Raw genomic sequence first — 22,283 nt, 5'->3', positions numbered from 1 at the left:
TAAGAATATGAAGACCAGATGCACAGTAGTTGTCTTTTTCCACCTTAAAAATGCTCGGCAGTTTGTATACTCAATATGTAAATGAACATGAGTTGTACCAACAGTGTAACATGTTACCTGGATGCTACATTGAACTAAAATATGCTCATTTTGCCTTTTTCTTTTTTACAATGAAACTAAGAAATTGTACTTTACTAGCTGTTAGCATTATATTCATAAATCTTAGAGCAACTTCTACAAGGGATTTTGGGGCTTTGTTTGTGACTGAATTTCATTGTGACTGAATACAGCTTAAACTGTGTAACATGGGGGATGATATTATTGAACTCTGGAAGTTCACACTGTTCAGATAACCAAATACTTTGAACACTGCCGGCCACTATTGAATTTTTAAGATGGGTTTGGAAACCTGTACGTTTCCACATTTAATCTGTCCTATCTCAATGTATGTATAGTTTCTTGTGGAGGATTACAATACCCATACCTGGTAAGTTTTTCAGTCAGTTATGCAGTAGTGTCTTCCCATTTTAGCAGAAATTAAAATAGAAAGATTAATGTGAATACAAATAAAAAATATTCTTATTTACTATGCTGATATTTAAATCAGGCAGCAAGGTGAAACAAACTTTAATAGCATATGATGGAAGGCCATTACTATCATTACTGCAATATGACTCAGGATCTCTTAAAGAGCAGGTAGTAGAAGTACATCCTTTTAGAGCAGTTTGACCTGAGTTCTGTTTCTCCACAATGCCTGTCCTTTTCTACTCAGCAGTAAACACTGTAATCTGTGGTGGAATCAGTGGTTAACTACAAAAGTCACTGTGTGGTGGATGAATTCCCCTCTATTATAGAGAAACATTCTTTTTACAGTATATATGGACAGTACCCTGTATTTTGGGGAACTCTAGTGCAAGGAGGTTATGTTCCACTTATGCTTTAGAGAGTCAGTGCACCAGCTAAGTATGAAGATTATATTCCTTTCTTGGAAACATTGTGCCTCTGCACTGGAATCCAGATTTTTCTTTCTTAGGGTCTTCCTTTTTAGAAGTCTCTGCTGAGCTTGAGAACAGTACAAAAAATGAAGTTTATCATTTGTTCAGTCCTTCAGTTCGGCATGCATTGTTCTTATCAGAAATCAGTACTTTAGTACTTTATAGCTATACTCGTTTTAATCTCGTCCTTTGGGTTTTTGATACCTTCATATTGTATATTTTTAATCAGATTGATTTTTAATTACTTTAGCTTAATTACTGCCTCTCACCAGCAACATCTGCAGGTTTGCAGATCCTGCTTTTAATTTTTACAGTAATGCACACAATGAAGTAAGGAAGCATACTTGCAGTCAATCTCTTAATGTGAATAAATGCAACAATTGTAATAAATTTACTGTTTATATAGAGACCTGTGAGAGAACACTGAAAGGGAATTCTCCATGACATTGCTTCATTCTTGTGCATGTCTTTAAGGTTGTTATGAAGCGGAGGTTACAAAATATCTTTATGGGGGCTTGGACTTACACTAGTGAATTTTCTAGGGAAAAAACAACACACACACATTGAATCATACAACTGCAAACCTTTTAGCCATTACTGATAATTGGCTCATTTATGTGCATTAGTTATGTATTTGATGATGCCTGCCTTTGTGACAGCTTAGTTATGATAAATTAAAAGCAGCAATTGTATAAATTCTATACTGCCTTTTATCCATATGTTAAGACCTTGCTTGATGTTTCTGTCTCCCTTGTGATGAGTGGTTAGCTTTAGAATAATTTTATTATCTATCTCCTTCCTGATGGCTAACGTCATTTGCATAACAAGCTTATCTGGTTCAAGCTGTGGGCCAGACCTGTGTACTGGAAAAATACAAGCATTCATCTGTAGCTAAGCACACTTCTGACTTCAGTTCTGTTGACACAATAATTTCATCTATGTCAAGATTGCCAAACCTGGTCATTGTAGCCTTTTCCCCCCATTGTAATGCCTTGAAATATCAGAATGCTTTTCACTGTTTCAAGAGGCATTTTTGTTTTAAATGTTCTTTCACGTTATAGTGATTTGCAACATGCCTGAGGTGGAAGTTTCAATATATTTTTGTGGGCGACTCTTTAAATTGTTAAAATAATATATTACTTTTTTTCTAAAGTAAAGTCTGTATTTTTGGCTTGAATTCTACTGCTTCGAGACAGATAATATTGCAACAGCATGTTTGTGTCAGATACATATTTACAAAGTCTTAATGGAGAACAGGCCAAGGAGGTTCATAGCTTGGTGAATTTATTTTTCTATTTCCAGTATTTTTGACTTTGACTTGAGATAAAGACTGTAATATGTTGTCCTCAAGGGTTTTCACAATGATACAGCTAATCAAGCTAGATATTTTGTTTTACAAAAATCGAGAAGACCCAACTTCAGCCAAGCCAGTCTTTGGCAGCAGTCTAATTTTGTATTTGGTATCTACTGAGATACATGCAGCACATAATTACTTTTAAATAGGTCAGTAAAGTTTTTAGGTATGCCTCTTTATCTGTGCTACTGTAATTGTCCATGAAGAGCTAGGCTGCTCTGCTCATAATGTGAGAAAGAATTAATTCTCTGTTTATTTTTAACTACATATCAATAGGGATTATCATTCCTATAAGACCATGTAAACAACCACATCAGTTGTTGGAGGATTGGCTCCTAAAAATGGTAGACTTTTACCTGTGTTCATTTCTGTGTTCAAATAAATACCAGCCTTGATGAGTTCACTGTTTGCCTATGAATGTTTGTGAACCTAATGTTTTGATTGCTACAGCACAGATGTTATTGCTCTCTCAAGATAAAAATTTGTCTAACACATTTTAGACATACAGTACTTTAGAATTCATTCATAAAGTAATGTAGACTATGTTAAAATTAATTAAAAAAAAAAAACACAACAAAAACAAACAAACAAACAAAAACATAACACACACACTAAAATTAGCTTATATGCCGCAAATAATTTTCTTGGCAGTTTAAGTCTTGACTGATCTCTAGGGATAGATCTCTTGGAGCAGAAGGATACAATAGCCTTTATTTACATTACATCACCAAATGGTAATCTTAATTAAAATGGGCAATGGTATCTCCAGGGACAGACATTCTGCTTTTAAATTTATTTAACCAATGACTAGCTATTATGGTTCTTTAAATTAATTATCCTTTGGTGAACTGGAAGAATGTAAAGAATTAAGAAATTCAGATAGGAAACTCAAAATACGGACTTCCAGAATTTATGGTCACATTTGTCATCAGAACATAACATTTATTTCAGCAATGACATTGCAAATACCATACCAATTTAATTTTCAGTCTCAATAAACTTATTTTTTTGCATTCATTTTTAAGCAGCTTCACAAGCTGAATTTCATATTGTTGAGACTACATCAGAGTAATTCAATTACTAGATCATACAGATTATATGGGTTGTATAACTTCTCTGAATGCATATCAACTTTTTTTTTTCACAATCCAAACAGTTTAATGACATTCTGTTCATATTACTTAAAGACCATTCCACTGTTTCTGTAACTGAGTACATGATATGCAGTTGACATAACTCACTGATTTCATAGTCTAGAAAGACCAAGGGGTTTGTAAATGACATAAAGATGCAGATTGTGATGTGTAAGGTTACCAACAAATCTGTAACTTTTTCCATTTTATTCATGGCTGTAGAGTTTGAGAATCCATCAAGAGATGAAATGCTAAATTGTAATACCTGGCAAAAGACCTCCAACACTTTTGAGTATTGTGCGAGACACTTTTATACGGATGAATAGGCATATATGATGGATATAATTATCTCCAGCTTTCTAATGAGCAGTTTTAGTAAAAAGCTGCAATTTTGCATAGAGGTGAGAAACTCATGTAAGTTTGAAGCCCTGACCCTGTAACATATCATGCTAAATTATAGAAATGTCATAGTATCAGGATGCTTCACTCAGTAAGTAGCCTGTTGAGTTCCTTAACATTAGAGATAAATAGTCATTCTTCTCTTTGGTTTGTGGGTTCATTGGTTTGCTATTCCCAATTTTAAACACCAACAGTTTACTTCCTAAGGATATTGTAGTAAGAAAGTTAAGTATCTATGCTGGAGTGGCAAGTCTAGTTGAGGAGCATTAGCGATTTTAGGAATAGTATGCTGCATGTAAGATAATAGTATAAAAGACAACATGTGAAACAGTTGCCTGATGAGGCAGTTTCCTTACTCTGTTCTTTGAGCTCGTGTTGTAATTGAGGGCCAGAATCCCACTTGTGTTTTTATAGATTAGCAACATCTCAGAGAATCTGCATTTAGTCTAATCCACCAGCCTTCTGTCTTGTATTTCTGCAAGGACTGTGCTCACATCCAGTATCATCTTGCCACAATCTCTAAGCTTCTGTCCACTCTTTGGTAGAAGCTGGATTTCCAGTCACTCTTGTGTTGCAATTGGTCTATGATCCTGGAAAAAACAATGTTGTCCTTTCTTTTTGCCTCTGATTGATACTTTCTACCATACTCCTTTCTGAAGTTGCTTAACACCATTAGCCCATATTTAAACCTGAACTGTTCCAGTTTTACTTCTTGACAGATTCCAGTGAGGAAGCAAAGTGGAATATGTCTGTGCTGAATTTGTGGTAGTTTGTTTTAGGGGAAGATTTAAGGCCCCTTCCAGCTAAATTATTCTAGTTGTCAGAGAAAGGGTTTAATGTACATGTATGTTCTAGATGATCCAGGTTTGTTTGCAATGCATTTGTGATGACATGAAAGGCAGAAGAATGGAAATAAAAGCAGTAAAATTTTGACTCGGGAAAAAAAAAAGCACAATTTCTGACTGACAATAGTACCTTTGCATTGGACTGATTAAGCATCAGTAGCATAATGACGCCTCCTTCCTGTCAGCCAGACTTGCAGCATGAAGATATGAGTTTAATCCCAGGTTTCACAACTGGAGAAAAAGTTGTCTTGCTCAAAGTCACCCAATAATCAACATCAGAGCTGGGAATGGAGCAGTCCAACATACTGCTAGGTAGATGAAGGCAAGCTTCAGGGAGCACAGATGTGTTCTCTTGTGGGCTGTGGCATACAGGACAGGTCAGGCACATGGTGATGGGAAGAAAGTTGTTGTTGCCTGTGGACTTTCAAGTAGTAGAACTAACCTGGTCTCATCTGCCCAGGTGTTCGTTAGCTTGTATGGAGATGTCAGAGTGTGGCTGTATTTGGAGTTTCACAGCAGAGGGCATTAAGTGGTCTGTTTAATGGTGTGTGAGAGACTGCCCAACTGCTCCGTTATTGGCATAGTGGATCTACAATTTCCCTTTTAGTGTCTCTCCCTTTTTTTTTCTAGGAAAGAGTGCACTAAAAAGCTAAAGGAAGGAAAAGATCTCTGATCTTTTCTTCCTTCCAGCTATGACGTAAGATGTAGAAGAAATATGCTGTCAGCGTCTGAGTATGCTTTCCATATCTCCTACCTTTTCTTTGCTTCAGCTGCCTCAAATCAGCTTCATGCTGTCACTACAGAGGGTTATAAGACCTAAGGGAGAATGCTTAATTCAACTGCAAAGCATATTGTTTATAGTAAAAAGCTTCAGTTATAAAAGGTTCTAAAAGCTTTTGTGCTCTATGTGCCTCAAGGACAGGACAAAGAAATAGAGCGGACCCACTCCTGGTAAAAGGATAAGAAAAAAAAAGTGATTTCACTGTGCAATATGCATTTGCATGTACAAAATGCATTTGATTGGTTTTGAGATGCTTGCTAGAATTAGCGGTGGAATTTCTGGTGCCTCTGGTAAAATTCTGAGGGTTTCAACAAGAGCAAAGTCTGACCAAGAGCTGAGGGGTGTCACTCCACAGTTCCCCTTGTTTGTTCTCTAAGCCACCTGTATGAGCCAGAGCAAACTACTGTGTCTACGCAACCCAAAGGAGGGTGGGAAACCTGTTGTGATATTTGAACCTGTAGAAAAGGGAAAGCTATTTGCTACACTTTATTTTACAATTTCAGAGTGAGTGAACCTTTCTTAGGTTTCAAGTGTATCTTCTAAATTACACTATGTGGTGCCTGATGTTAAAAGTGAAACATAAAGAAGATTTATTTAGAAAACAAGTGCTGGTGACATTTTAGTGTGAGAGTATTTCTCTCATTGTTAGGTAAGGTTAGTTATTTATGGCATTTGCTACCAAAAGGCAGATCAATAAAGATATAAATGTGTTCTGAGCATCAGAATTTATATTATGCATGTGATAATTGACTACTTTGTCATAAATTCAGTCTTTCATTCTGATATCTGATTGTAGCAGAAGGAACAGTAAAATACTTGTTATTTATCATGGTACACTGGTTCAAGACAGGAGACCTATTTAACCTATCTTCAGTGGCAGCATTCCCTTTTTCCAAAGGGGCAGCTATATATAGTTCTGAAGATAAGGTTATTTGTATCCTGTATGTCCCATTGAATTAGGAATGAAAACAGAAATGCTGTTGGCAGAGCTGTCGCAGCTTTTTACTTCATTTTTGCAAATGAGTGACCCGCAGCACTGGGGGAGGGTCAGGCCTGGGGTTGGGAAGCAGGGAGGCTTTGGGGAAGCAGGCAGGTCCCTGCAGCATTACAGATGTCATTCATGAGATCACTTTTCTCCTCCACGTCTCTCCTGCATGTGTCTGATCACCATGTGCCACAGCCACATGTGGCGCAGAGGTAGCAGGAACCATCAGAGTGCTGGATAGGAACAGGGTATTTTAGCCAGTTAAAAGCAATCTTAGAGATTATTTTTCCTTTCTTGATCTTTTACTGTTCCGTTAAAAGTATTGACTTTTGTTCAGGGTATTACTGACTTGATCAGAAAAGTTCTTATGAGTGCAATAAAGATTAAAAAAAAAAAAAAAAAGATGCAGAGGTTTTGGTTTATTTTTCCTAGAAAGGATTAAGAGTGCCGAAAGAGACTAGTTTGGGGTATAATGCACCATCATATCAATGAATGGATGCTACAATTTCTCTAAATGCTCATCCTTATGAAACTAAATAATTTAGGGCATTAGAGTTCATGACAAATACAAAATTTGATAAATGGTGCTGGGGAATGGTGTTTGTCAGGTACACAGGTAACAACATGCTTCACCAGAGCAATGTGCCATTGGTTAACATCCCCATAACTGCGGGTAGAGGCCCTAAAGTGCTCGGCATCATTGTTCAGATATAAAATGATGTTTATGTCTATGCATTTTCTCTACGAGGATGACTATAGACAACAGATAGCAAAAACAAGCATATTAATAAAGCCCAAGGAATAAAATGACCTATGCAAATTGGGAGATTCATCTAACCATTTGTTGTACAGATTGGGAGTTTCTCTCTCTCTTGCCCAGAGGCTGTGGATTCCTCAAGTCTAATATAGAATCTGATACACAGTCATAATTTTTTCCAAATGACCTGATCACTGTCTGTGCACGTAGATGATATACAGTGACTAGATTCCTGGTTGGATCTTTGGTTTATGAGACAAAACAAGTTCCAATGCCCTGCTAGCAATTGGGAAATCATCTGAAAATGCAACATTTTTAAAAAATAAAAATTAAAGAAAAAATGTACTAGAGAGAAATGATAATGTAACTAATCTGTAGGAGTTGTAGCTGCTTGCTTTATGTTTAAAGAAAGTACTTATGGGGAAAGAAATCATTATTTAATGAAGAAGTATTTCTGGAAAAACAAAAAAGAAAAGAAAAAAAAGAAAATGCTTCTGCTCTGCTTAGTTTTGCCTGCAATATTGAAGGACATCAGTAACTGTTTTCTGTTTCTGAACACACAGGAGATTTAGACCACCACTGCAGTTCTTAAGAAATCTATTTCTCTCCATTTATTGATTACTAAGTATTAGCTCATGAATGCTGATAAAATAGCTCTCCTTTCAGTCATCTGATCTGCCACTTGCAAAATGGCAGTTTACATTGGTGATATACAGCAATTCCAACAATGTTATCGGCCAACTGCAAGCAGCCACTGAATTTTTACAGGCTGCCTCAGACAGGCCTGTGTGTACAGGAGGCTGCTCTTATCCTTTGCTAATAAATGCTTCATCTTTGCCTGTAATTGTGGCAGAATGGAAGTGGTGCTTAGGAGCCTGGCTGTGAGATTGCAGCAAATGGCTGCAACCTATGTTTAATGTAGTGACACTAATGAATTCTGAGAATTAATTTTCAGCCAAGAAAGCATGATGGAAGATAGTAGAATTTCAAATTAAGTAATGGATTGACTTTCAACAAGGCCAACATGTACAGTGTTTGTTTCTTTTCCAATCTCTGCATACTTACTCTCAGAGTTATTTTAGATCCAAAAAATTGCAGACCAAGTATGATCATATTTTCATTGTACCTTATGAGAAACTCATCTTGTAGTAAATTTTCTAGTCAATTTGCTGTGTGGGAGGCAGTCTCATCACTTAAGGTGTTTTTTTTTTTTTTTTTTTTTTTTTTTTTTTTTTTTGTATAATTTCTATGAGTCAAACAAATTGGATTAAATTGCAGGTGCACCACATTTGTTAGTTTGGTATGTAATTGTATGGTTGATGTTTGACAGTTCCTAAGCTAACTGTCCAAATTGGTTTTAAATGAATGCTCAGATGAGCATCTGAAGATAGTTTGGTTTTCTCCTTTCCCAGAAGCAAATCCTACAGTGACATGATTTCTTAATATTTACTTGCGCATGCACAATGCTCACTTTGATTTCTGTTGGCCACACTAAGTAGGAATACTTTCTGGTGTATTCTAGGAATAAAAGTATTCTAGGAATACTTTTTACCTTATAAAAGCTGCTTTGTTACTGTACTCTTCCTCTTAAATGTTAATGTCACGAGATTTCAAAGGTATATATTCTTGATTTTTTTTCTGTACTTGATGTGGACTATATTTCCTGACTAAATGTACTAATCAATTATGGCAACTGTGGACACAGGCACAGTAGAAAGCACTGTAATAATGCTCACCTCCCTTCAGGCCCTAACGTTGTAAATGCATTGATGTTTTCTATAGTGTCAATGCTGCTTCCAGTGTAGATACCTTACTCAACTTTGCACTGATACTGGCTGCCTGACACCTTTTTCACTAGTGGTGGCCCAAGACTTGTTAGCTGTTAGTTACTAGTTCTTTGCTTTGTTGTGACATCTTGCTGCCCATCTGAGAGTATGTTCAGTAAGCTGTCTGAACTTGGAATGGAGACTTGGATCACAGAATTGCAATTGTGTCTTGCGTGTTACTAGCTTAGTTAGTTGTCTTATGAATTCATGAGGCTTCACTTTTGTTTCAAGTGAAATCCTAAATGACCAGAGATCGCAAAAATATCCTACTGTGTATGAAATGAAATGCTGCAATGTAGATGAAACTATATATAAACTTAAGAAGTTGCAAAGCAGAAGAGCAACTTGCATGCAATGTGACTAGTCAGCAGGAGAACAGCAGAAACAAAGGTAATCCTCAGGTAGTTTTCAAGACCCTCTCTCTGACAGAACTGACCTATGCTCATTCAAACACATGCAAGACCCAAACAGCTAGTGTTTCAGGCACATAATGGAGGAGCTAAGAACTTCTTTCTCTAAAGTGTTTCCCTTCTCATCTTGTCAGACTTCCTCAATAAATGCAGTATCCTGGACATCTGGATGATTCATGTAGGAACCATCTGTATGGAAAGAAATTCTCTTGCAACTTCTGGATCTTGTCCATAGGGTATCTTTGGGGGTGCATTGGTCCTGAGCTCAGAGCAAAATTTGTTGTAATAAATGTGTACCACAGGGTAGAAGTTTTTATGCTCTCAAGGTGTTCTGTGTGGAAATGTGTAAGAGATTCCATTTAAACTCAACTTTCAACTGTCTAAAAAGTAACTGCTGCCACATATTCACTGTAACGTTCCAGATGTATTCAAATGAAACAGGAGCATTTATATATTAATAGTGTAGTATCAACAAAAAGAATTTGTAGTTACTGTTAGAATGGTAAAAATCACGAGTGCATGAGCTTTTCAGAATGACATACGCACTTCAGACACTTGTCATCAATCTACGATTTTTCTATGGTTTTGTATTTTTTTCCATTGCCTGTCTTGATTAATGGTATCTTTCTTTTCAAATGCTTTTTTCCTTTTTCTCAGGAAACACATAAATTTAACCAGGATTGGCACGGACCGTATTGTCTGTGTGGGTGTATTGACTTTTAAAGACCATGGATGACAGCAAGAAAAGTATGTGTGAGGGCTGGGGGGGACATGAACCTGTTAAAGTCTAATGATAGATCTCTCTTCATGGGAGGACAGGAGTGGTATTTATAGCCTTGCACTCAGAGGGATGGAGATAAAGCACGTTCTGTTAGTTTAGTCTTCTGTTGGGAGGCTTCAGTTCTAACCAACTGCAAAACTCACCAAAACGGTTAAACTGACAGCAGATTTTACAGACTGTCTTTTCTGGACTACATGTAGCAAGAAGAGGCTGAGAAAATGGTTTTCAGGAACCTGAAGTATTAAAGTTATGTCCAAAGACATTGCAGGATCATTTTAAGACCAGACTTTAGGCTTCAGTAAAGTGTTTGAGGTGAGGCTAAACTTTATTTGTTTTATCAAGTTTATCAGTTTTATCAAGTGCTTGATAATATTTGAAATCAGTTAATGTGTATGATATTTTATATATATATATTTTAAAGTTTTGTATTGATACTGCTAGAATATCTGTTATTCTAACAGGAATTAAGGTTTCAATGAATTTTTGTGTAAAAAGATAATCTTTATTTGTGATATTTGGCCCTGATAAGGAAATACTTTATATGTGTCAGTTAATAGCAGCAAATATGAAATGTAATCATGAAGTATATAACATGAACACATCTCATCAAATAACCTCATCTTGGGCTATGATTCACTAAAATATTAGTTGCTGGGAGGGAGATGTATGTTGAATTGCAGCTTTTCTCCCATGCTTGATTATTATCATTGTTTGCATTTGAGCAAAAGAAATAGAATACTTTAATGTAAAGAGGAATTAGAGGTTACTTTAAAGCAATCTGATCCTGTTAGATCATTCTTCTGTTTGAACAGTATTATTTCAGCTTTATTGTACAGAAGAGAATTTTACTTTAGTCACGGCGTCCTCAATTTCAAATCTTGATTATATAAATTAACATGACACTTCATGCTAATCTAATAGGATGCACCTCTTTACTCATTACTTGATAACCTGTTTCCACCACAGAGAGAACTTTGGTACCCTGGCTAGCATTTAAATCTGACTCATTCATTTATTTTCCAGGCTGAAATAAATGGGTTTACAGATTTTTCTATGATTCTTATGCTAACACCATCGTGGTATAGAAGCTCTATCTGAAACATTAATTTTAAACACAAAACAAAGCTTTACAGCAGATTGTTCTGACTGGTGTTGTATTGCAAGTTTCAGTTGTGGTTTTTATTAGGCAATGTCCCGCAGTCTTTATTCTAACTGTCATTGGAGAATAGGTAGAAAATTGAAGTGAATGAAATATTGTCTATTTATCTTAGGTGATGTTTAGTATATATTAACTGTACAGTACTAATAAGATACAATGACTTTTTTTCATAGTAAGCTAGTTACTTTATTATTTTTTTTTTTTTTAAAGATTGAAATAAGGTAAAATTCATAACCTTTATACTAGTTGTAGGGTGAATGCACTTTGTTAAGTATTTTATGTCAGATTTATTCCAATATATAGGAGAAGTCTGTTTGCATACTAAGGAACTCAAATTTGTGGAAAAGGAAACTACTATACTATAACAACCACACACTAAGCTAGCTCAAATCACACTGTAATGAAATAACATCATTGCATAAGACTGCTATTTCTCTGTCACAGGTGTCTTATCAAGGATTTTGAAAAGCGTCCTTCAGTCACCCACCTTTTGGAGCACCCGTTTATTAAACAAGTACATGGTAAAGATATGTCTCTGCAAAAACAGCTGGCTGAACTCATCCAGGAACAGCAGCAGCTAGGCTCCGTGGCCAAAACAAGGTACTGTACAACACACATGCAGCAGCTATCCTTCCTCCCACTAATCCTGGAAGCAAAATTTGAAACTTTAAATGCCCAGATATTTACTGTTTCAAATGATCATGTGAATGTATTGACTAGCAATGTTATTAGCAGTAAGTGCTGTATGCCATGTGAATGCAAGAAACATACTTTCCCACTGATAGCTTTTAAAGCTACTTTGGTCAGTCATGATACAAACTCTCCTTAGCCTTTTTTCCACTGAACTCTAATTTTATGTGTATTTGCTTTTGGCTTAATCTCAGAGATGGTAGAATTTCCAGAATGCTCTGGTCTGAGGAAATACCTGTTGGCATGATGAAAGACGTATTTTGGTAGCAGAAATACAACAGTGAACAATGAAGTGACTACTAGACAAGGTTAAGAATGGAACACTTTAAAGTGTCCTTTTTGATTAGATGCTATTAGTAAGTAGGTTAGTCAGTACTTAAAATAATTGTTTTGCCTTTGGTTTAGTAATAACTGCTATTTTTCATTCAGCCTGCTAATTAATTTAAATATGTGCTTAAAAAGCAATGAATGTTCATCAGCAACAGTGAGTTTTTTGTCTTGTTTTACTTTTTACTTTTGAGGTTTAGTAAATGTCTTAGTTTATTTGCTGTCCAGAGGGTGGCAGAATTTCACTGTTTCAAAAAAGAATTAAATGCAAATGAGCACACCTTTCCAAGCTCAGCAATCATTCTGTAATATGAAATTTGTCTAGCATGAGATAAGCCTTGGCCCGTTATTATAAACAAACACCTACTAATGTTGATGAAGAAAATTAAATGTCATGATTCATAAGTCATAAACATGTATATGCTTATATGCCATTAGATTCTGTAGCTTAAATGCTGAAAGCACAAACAAAAATGTACAAGTTAAAATAAAGGAATAGCTATAAGTACAGTTTCAAGGTGAAGCTGACTTCTAGCTTGTTCTCCCTGCACTCTCCCCACTGGAAATGCATACCAGAAACTGCTCACTGTGAGAGAGAGAGCTATGCCAGTGTTACACTACAGGTTTCTGCTGTATCTTTCCTCCTGAGTGGATCTCCCTCATGTAACTCCTCACAGATAGACTACTACAACTGTGGGTTGGATGGCACAAAAGATAATGGCATTTTCCCAGCTTTTGACCAAATAGAAGATACACAGAATGGAATGATTCTTATGCTAAGAGGAGCTCTGAAATGGATTTCTCATGGTTTTCCAGCAAATCCCTTTGGTATCTGTCTCCATAATGTGGGATGAGAAGGAATCAAGACCAAGCCAGCATTTATTTTCCCAAGTCTGTTCATAAACTAATAATATAGCTTGCAGACCACTTGCTCTTTCACATCACTGAGTTCACCTTTCCCAGTTCTTGGTATAGTTTCACTTCTACTCGTGAAGCCCTGCTCTCTGCATACTCATTGTCATTTTGCTTTTAGCCATGCCTCTGAACTAGAGGGCATCTGCCACTGCCAGTGAATGCTAAGAGGGGAGACAAGGTTAGGCTACTGGAGAAACAGTCATCTTTTACCTTCACTTTGAAGCCAATATACTGTACAACCACTATTAAAGAATCATAGAATCACATCTTTTAGGTTGTAAGGGACCTCTGGAGGTTATCTGGTCCAACTCCCTTGTTCAGGCAGGGACACCCAAAGAAGGCTGCTCAGCACCATGCCTGGATGGCTTTTGAATATCTTGAGGGAGACTCCACAGCCTCTCTGGACAGCCTGTATCAGTGTCTGGCCATCCTCACAGTAAAGTGTTTCCTGGATGGGTCCTCCTGTTTTTTAGTTTGTGCCCATTGCCTCTTACCCTGTCCCTGGGCACCACTGAAAAGAGGTTGGCTCCATCTTCTCTGCACCCTGCTCTCAGGTATTTGCATACATTAGTAAGGCCCCTCTTGAGACTTTTCTGAACTGTCCCAGTTCTCTCAGCATTTCCGAATAGGAGAAGAGACAGAATGTGTTTCTGATTTATTTATTTATTTTTTTTTTGATCACTGCAGCCTTTTACTACAGTACTACTCCTAGCTTCTTGCTTGTTCTTTGAAGCACTGACCCACTTTGATCAGGGCTGAGAGCATGCTCAGTGAGAACAAAAATTCAGTGAGCTTTACCATTGAAATATACAACATATTGTTCAGAATGAAGAGGCACTGATTTTTCCAAATGTTTGTAAGCTGATCAAATTGGGAAAAAATTAGTAGCACTGCAAAAGCATATCCATGCAAAACACCAAGTCTGTGTGCCAAAAAGTGGGGTCTTAGCTGCTTTGTAGAAAGAATCTCAAAACATTTCCAAAGGTTTACTTGTATTCTAAGGAATGCCTTAATAAATAAAAAATAAATTGACAATATTACAGTTTTGAAGACTAGGAGCATCTGAAAACAGTGTCTAATATTAAGAAGCGCTGGGCTTCCATAATGCTGACTGCTTTAATGATGAACATTTCTGTTGTAAAGCCCTACATTCAGTTGCTTATAACTAGCCAGGACTGAAAATGGCAGTTTTATATTCTGAAAGTAGGAAAGTTCTAAATTTTAAATAGGTACTTACTCTCAGTCAGTTAATGTTGGACTATAAACATAAGCTTATTACAAGAGAACCAACCAGCATCTAATTATAATTTATACCCAGAGGTATAGACACAGTCTGATAACAGTAAAGAGCTTGGCTCTGTAGTAGGGAGATTTAACCCTAGGAAAAATGGTAGCAGTGAAAAGCCTTGAAAAATTGTCTAATGTGTTTATAAAATAACTATAAATATATAACTATACATAATATATACATAATATAAACTCACAGAAAAAAAATGTCACTTGCATTATTTATCTGCCAATGTAGTTGAGCTGGTTAGGCTCAGGAAGGGGAAGTAGTTCATGGCAGGTGCAAAAGGGACTGACCTGTTTAGCTAGATCGGTGTGATCCATCTTTTCTAATGGCACTCCTACCTGTGAGAAAAGGTTTGAGTAGACAGGGAATATAATCACTTTTCCCTTGCCAGGTGATGTGCATGTTCGGGCTGTTTAAGTGGCAGTTACTTTTGTGGCATTTCCCCCACTGAATGCAAGGGTGTGTTTGCAGGTAACAGTGTGTAACTGGGTCTAAGCTAAGCATGCAGTCAATTTTCTAGCTTTGACAGATTTACTCTCGATTTACATTAATGAAAGTATAATCAGATGCATTTCAATTCACAACATAGCTTTCTGTTACTTTGAGAATGTTACAGTGCTATTAGAGACAAATAACCTATACAAGACAACTTAAATGTCCTTATTTTTCTTTTTTAAAAAACTGTATTTAAATAATATATGCATACAGGGCTAAGCAAGTACCTGAACGCAAGATCTAGATCATGCAGTGCAAGGGGGTATGAAGATATTTCTAAGCCACTTTTCCAGCTTCCAAGTTCCCATACAAGCCTGAAACTGCTCCAAGTCAGATTAACTCACCTATGCACAGAATGTAACAGCAGTCAGAGCACTGGCATGACACTTCAGTCACACCCATTTGTTCTCGGAGCTTTGAGTGACATTCTGCTTGCCAGGAACTTTGGGGATATACTAGCTGCATCACGGCTCTCTGTTGGTCTCATTTGAATCTCTCTCAGCACAGGCTTGTTCACTTTGGCCCAGAATATCCTTTATGGGTGTAATTTATGTCCAGGAGGCAATTCAACCTGCTCTGAGGAAACCGTTATCAACACTGTGGATTTATTTCCCATTGCTTTATGTTACTGTGGCCAAGGATCTGTCCTGAAATACATTAGTGACTTTAACTCAAAGCCTGGCTTCACAAATGGGCTCAGCTCATTGTCAAGTCCCAGTTTCCTCACCCATATTCTTGCTGTGTTAACTGTGGGGCTTGTCTGACCTGCCAGGGAGCTGACTGAGTTCAGAGAACTAGCAGAGACAGCCAGCCTGGCAAAGCCAAATTAAATCAGGACTGCTTTTCTCCTGGGTTATTGACTGTATCTGACTCACCAAGGGGTTGAAGACTAGGTGGAGCTGGTGCAAGAGAGGAAGGGAAGCCACAGATGTCAGAAAACGGAACCAGATCGTTTTCTTTGGCAAAGAGATTTTAAATCACAGCTCAACTTTCTCATCAAAGTATGTCCCGAGGGTATAATGGAGATATGGAGAGCTGATACAGCAGTTCACTGCTACTAAAAAGGAAAGAACTGGTTTCTTTCTCCCATTCTACCACAGCTTCCAGGAACAAGCTCATGATGCTGTTTTTATTTCAGCTCCAATGGTTATCAAAACCTCCTGAACTGGAGCTTCTGAAGTAGAAGAAAAAACTAAGAAAACTAAGCCAGCAGAAAGATACAGATTATTTTTTTACTGTGTTAGAAACTGCAGAGAGGGGGTTCCTCAGCTGATATAGCTGAAGTAAAGGAGGGATTATCTCAAGTGACCAAAAGTAAGGGATGATACAGGTAGAAAGAAGCAAGCTCACCTTCTGAGAGGATCATCTGGTCTGACCTTTGCAGCCACAGCCTGAAACTCCTCCGTAATTTTTCTTTCAATTCTTCAATTATAAACTTTGAGCTCAGTATAGTTAGACTTAAGCTCAGCACAGCTTGTCTTCCATCTGAACTAAAGGAGCTCTTTGCTGGGTTTGCTGAGAAGAGCCTACTAACAGACATTTGTTGCTATCATCAGTTTGTTTCTGACAAAGATATTGTTTTGGCATGTCCTTTTGCCATGAGGTAACCTCCTAGAGAGAGCTTTACACTCGATTTCCTTTATGTGAGAAATTAATAACTAAAACAAAAAGGTTTGTGCTAGTAAAAGTTAACACTTTTTAAATGCAAAAAATAAAAACAACACCCCCACAAAAAAAAACCACCCACACACAACATTAACACTTGCTCCTGCTCTTTTTTTTTTTTTTTTTTTTTTTTTTAATGAAAAGGATGCTCTTTGAGACATTTCCACCAGCTTTAGGTACTTTTCCCTACATTATTTTTATGCATGAGATGCAGATATCTCATATCCCTATGAAAATAGGTGGGGTGTTGCCAGTTGCACAAAACCTAGCACTGATACCCTTTTTTCCACACATGTAATGAGGAAGAAAGCAGGGAAGAGTCTTTACAGAATACATTCAAAAAGTTTTGCCTTGGTGCTGTTCTCACAAACCATTTTTCAAAATCTTAGAAACTATTCTTATTGGAAACTGTTACATGGAGGTCTGAGAAAAAGGTAAAAGGAGCTTTGGAGATCTGTTGTAGGATTTCTTATCTTAAAAGGTGATAAAGCAATGGACATTATTTCTAGTATAGGTATGAGCTATGTTTCATTTGTATGTCTATGTATTCTTTAGGGAGAGCTAACCTAGAGCAGCTTACAAAATGCAGTAGGTAACTTCGTAACAGTTTTAAGGTAATCATAATAGCTAAAAATCTCAACTGCCATCTACTTTTGTTTTGTTATCCCTGTCTATGAAATGTCATAGAGCTGAAGCTCAGCAAAGAAATAGTCTGTTATATTTCCTCAAGTGATTAACTCCTGGCGTAAAATTCTTAGAATTGATTCTATGTTGAAATTCAGTTTTGATTAAGTATCAAATGCTTTTGGTTATATGGGTCAAAGCGGCTGTTTCCAAATTATCAGCAGCTTTGAAGAGGTGAACTCCAGGCATGGTTTATTCTTATCTTGGATGTTTTCCTACAGTCTTGGTATTTTATGTTCCTCTATGAATAGGCTTCTTTATAGGAATCAACAGGAAATGATATAGTAATCTCTGTTTTCAGTTTTTAAAAGAATGAAAGAACTTCAGCATTTGGGTAGATAACTGCTGTGGTTTATTATTGTTATTATTATTATTATATATTTTTTTAACGAGTTTAGTGTAGACAGCAAAGAGTTCACTGTTCTGGATCATGCTGGGTCAGTGTGCCACTGTAATGGGGAACAGACAGTTGAGAAACCTTGGATTTTCAGGGAGAAAAATGTAACCTTATCATCAAGATGAACCAAACCTGAAGAAGCTTGTAAAAAGGAAAGTAAAAAAAAAGAATAGAAAAAAAAAAGGAAAAAAAAAGGCAAACGTAATAGTTTGAGAAGGGCAGGTAGGTTCTGGGTGCTTTCTCCAATATTAGGATGAGGCTATGGTGGCTTGGCAGCTTTCCCCCCTCCTGTCAGCCAGCTGGATTACAGCAGCAGTCCATCCAAGGAAGTAATTCTTACAACCAGATATGTAGCTTCTCTGCCAGCTCACATTTAGGCTTGAAAGCAATTAACTGCAAGGAACTTGATTGCATTCAGTCAGTAATTTCCTTTGGACTCAGAATAACAGAAACAGAAATAGTTCTCTGATTGTAAAATGCTGCACACACAGGATTTAATGTGGGTTAAATGCAATACTTCTAGCCTTCATCTGTACACATATCAGGTGACTGTTAAAAAATAGTTAAAAAGTACTGGAAAAAAAATTACAAAGCAATTGGGGCCCCAAAAGGCAATCAATCCTTGGTCTGATTACAGTATACGTATTTTTACTGCAGGTTACACAGATGTTTGTTAGAGCTACAGCTTTTATATTGTTGTAATTAAGGCTTTGTCAGTGTTTCTATTATGACCTTGCTTCAACAATTTATTCCAGGCTGAAACTTGATGTACAGGAGCAAAATTTGCTCTTTGCAATGCACAGGGAATAGGTTGTGCTTCTCTGTGTGACAACAGCACATTCACTGCTATTTTTTTGTTCTCTCATCGTGTTGAGTGTTTTTCTTGTAATCTCTATTTGGGCACAAATCATTTTAAAGTTGGCAATAACTTAAAGGAGAACTAGCACAGAAACAAGCTTTCCTGTGTGAGTCCTAGAAGAACACTAAACAAATACTTAACTGCATGAAGAGGCCAAAGTAAAGGCACTGTTATAAAAGAATGCTGGGGGTAGAGGAGGGAGAGCTTGGAGAAAGGGGACTTTCCAAAGAACAAAAAAACTCATGATCTGTGCTGCTTTAATCCTCAGGCTGGACCTGCCAGCAAGGTGATTTTTCAATCTAGAAGTATCTGTGGTCAATTTAGCTTTTCCTTCCCCATCATCAGCTTGATTGCAGGGTCATATTAGCATATAGCTATTTACAGTGCACTTCTATTACTGTGGCTGACATCTAGTGCAAGAGAAGTGCTGCTTGCCACTTGATCCTCCTTCAAAATCCGAAAAAAACTCTCTCCAGCTATCTTTGTGTGATAAAAAGGTGAAGTGAAAATGTTTGGGAGAACAGAGCCTTTTTCAAGAGAGAATGCTCATCACTAGAATTCTGGAATAAATCTAATACTGCTCTTCAGGCTTTATAAGGTTAGGTACCTTAAGTGACTAGCCTTATTATGCCACTTTGTAATGAAGAGACTACATCCTACAGCATATGAATCAGAACATTCCTGGAACCTTGAGGCAAATAAGCTAACACCGTCAATTTTCCTTTTGCTTAGAATTTGCACTTGGCAAGGGGGTTGGACCTAGATGATCTTTATGGTCCCTTCCAACCCAAACCATTCTGTGAATCTAACAGTAATTGAAAAAAGGCTGGTAATTGCACTGTTGAAGGAAAAAAAAATTACAATTATTCCTCCAAGTAAGAGTGTTTCCTTCTGGTTTTTAAGAAATGTTTTGAAAATACTTTAAAAGCAGGGTGTACTTCTGATGTAAAATTGTAGAAATAATAGACGCTTACTGTATGTATTCTTTCTTCCCACTCTGTCAACATATCAGCAGGATTTAGGGTCAGTAGAAAACTGATGAGGCCAGCAGGAGATTTGAAGCTAATGTGATGTTATGCTCCTAATATCCTCTTCCTAATCATGTACTTAGGAAAATGAGTTAAGCACAAGGAAATATATGCACAAAGGTTATCTGGCTTACATATTTGACTAAGAGTAGTTTGCTTAATTATTTATTTACATAGAGTTAAAACAAAACAAAACACTTTTCCAATAACGCAGTTGAGTCATTTATCACTTAAGGAGAACAAACAGTGGGAGTTTAATACACAATCAGATAACAGATTAGTTTGCAAAGCCATTCTGTAATTAGAGATGCTTAGGTTTAGATGTGCCCTCTTTCCTCCTCCTCCCTGCACCTCTGGTATATAAATCCATACTTGCATCTTGTTGCAATTTAATATTGTGGTTATGATGGCTTAAGCCAGGAAAAGATATCCTCACAGTTTAGTTATATTAGTTATAATGTCTAGCCATTGCTTTGTTAGTCACATCTCCATGAAGTCCAGAAACTGTTAAAATACTTGCTTTATTTGTGGGCTGATAACTGCTCCCATCTCTAAATGGTTTAAATTATTTATAACAACATTTTTCTCAGCTGTGAAGTAAGAGGTTGAATTTTGTTTTGAAATTGAAACAACAATTAGAAAAACAGTAGTTCATTATACCACTTACATGCATTTGTATTCCCTTGAGGATCTGGCTTGTCAGCAAAGTGTAATGTTCATGAATGTAGTAAGCACCTAACAAAAATCTAAAAATGGAAGGTTTAATTGAATAGAACTTTGAACAAATTGACACTGTCTCCATGCTGCTCACTGGAAATAATAACCACTGGAAGAATTTCTCTTTCACAGTTTGTGTGTTCTTCTTTCATTTCTTCATACGTACATCAAGGAAATAACCATTTCTGTTTGGGGACGTAGGATGGAAAATATAAGCGGGACTGTCATCAAAACCTGCTGTGGTCCCTGTATTTTATATCCTAGCTGACAAAACAGATTGCACAGTTTTATTTAATTACAATTCAAATAAAGCATTACAGAGTAGTTTTCTAGAACTCATAGAGTTGCCAAAAGTAAACAAGAAAAATGAATAAAAATTGACATAAAAAATGAAGATCTTTAAATGTAGTTCACAATTATCAATACTTAACACTTTTCTCTTTGTTAGACACTTTCCAAGCAATAATTCTTCTGTACACAATAGCTCTTGGGTATGAAAATAGTCTCTTTACTGAATGAAATCTTAATCAGTTCATGTGTAAGTGCTCATAAAGAGACAAAAAGCAAGAGCCTCTGCTTATTTTTTCAAACAGGATTCCATGACTATAGGAATTTAGGATTAAAGAAAAAAGACCTGCTACATCTTTACCTTAACCTTCAACGTTATAGATAAAGAGTATTTCCTGTCATGTTACACTATCATTCTGTTATTGCTTGATACAATATTGAGCATTGTTTCTGGATGTATGAGCATGTGATTTATACTTTCTACGTGGCAACCAATGCAGAAACAATCTGTCAGGGACTGTCATTGAGGATCAATGCTAAATGTTACTCAGCAGGATGCAGACTGTATCTCGGTGGGTGTCCTCCTACTATGCTTTGATTATGTTTGTTGTAAAGAAAAGTGCTTACAGCACTCGTATTTCACCCCCTCTGTGGAAGACATATTATACTGTCTTGATTTGTCCCTCTTTCAAAAAGATGTGCTGTTTAAAAACATATACACAGCATTTTCAAAGATTCCTTCAGCATAATCTGATTATAAAGGGGTTATGTGACTGTTTGTCTTTGCTGCTTATTGTGTGGCTTAAATCTCTGAGGACAAGCTGACTGAACATCCATACAATTTAGAGTCTGATGGCAGCTGTGGTTCAGAAATGTTCTGGACCAGATCTAGGGTCATCTGAGGAGGTGCTTTGTCATACAACAAGGTAATAGGAGGATTTTATACTACTTATTACTTCTTGTAACTTCATTAGATGATAAAACTGTAGACTAGGTACGTGGGGTGGGGAAGATTTAATTAATCAGAATGGTACTTTTTTTAACTTATGTCAAGAAGGGAAAAGATATTTTAAAAATACTTTTCAGTATTAGTGGGGAGTAGTAAACCTACAGAGAAATCTTTTCTGTGAGCATTAATAAATATATCTTGTGAGAAAGAAAACAGGGATACTACACTGCACAGCAAACTGATGTGTTGCTTTTATGAAAGGGTATTTCGAGTTAACAATAAGTATTTCAGAGAGCGTGCCTAATATTTCTGCATGGCCAAAACACTCACCCATGATTTCCATTGCCTCTGTATTTGCTGTATTTTATCAAGTTTTGTAACTGTGGTGCTTTACTAACAAACTTCCAGGCATGAACGAATACATACTAGAAGACCTTACCATGTGGATGGAGCTGACAAGTACTCTCTGGATGACGATCTGGTAAATCTAGAAGTTCTAGATGAGGTACTGTACTGTCTGAGCAGCAGTTTCTGACAACCGTGCTTCACA

The 22,283-nt window shown here is 36.8% G+C and overlaps 1 protein-coding gene across 1 annotated transcript in view; it reads left to right on the top strand.

Annotated features, from left to right (window-relative positions):
- Positions 1–22,283, top strand: part of MYO3B (myosin IIIB) — a 186,012-nt gene that overhangs the window by 58,823 nt on the left and 104,906 nt on the right. Inside the window, exons 9-10 of the mRNA XM_032190017.1 lie at positions 11,870–12,025; positions 22,142–22,238. Coding sequence (XP_032045908.1) covers positions 11,870–12,025; positions 22,142–22,238 — 253 coding nt within the window. The remainder of the gene's footprint in view (positions 1–11,869; positions 12,026–22,141; positions 22,239–22,283) is intronic.

This window comes from Aythya fuligula, chromosome 6 (genome assembly GCF_009819795.1).
Source record: "Aythya fuligula isolate bAytFul2 chromosome 6, bAytFul2.pri, whole genome shotgun sequence".
Classification (NCBI taxonomy): Eukaryota; Metazoa; Chordata; class Aves; order Anseriformes; family Anatidae; genus Aythya; species Aythya fuligula.
This window is presented reverse-complemented; position numbering and strand designations above follow the sequence as displayed.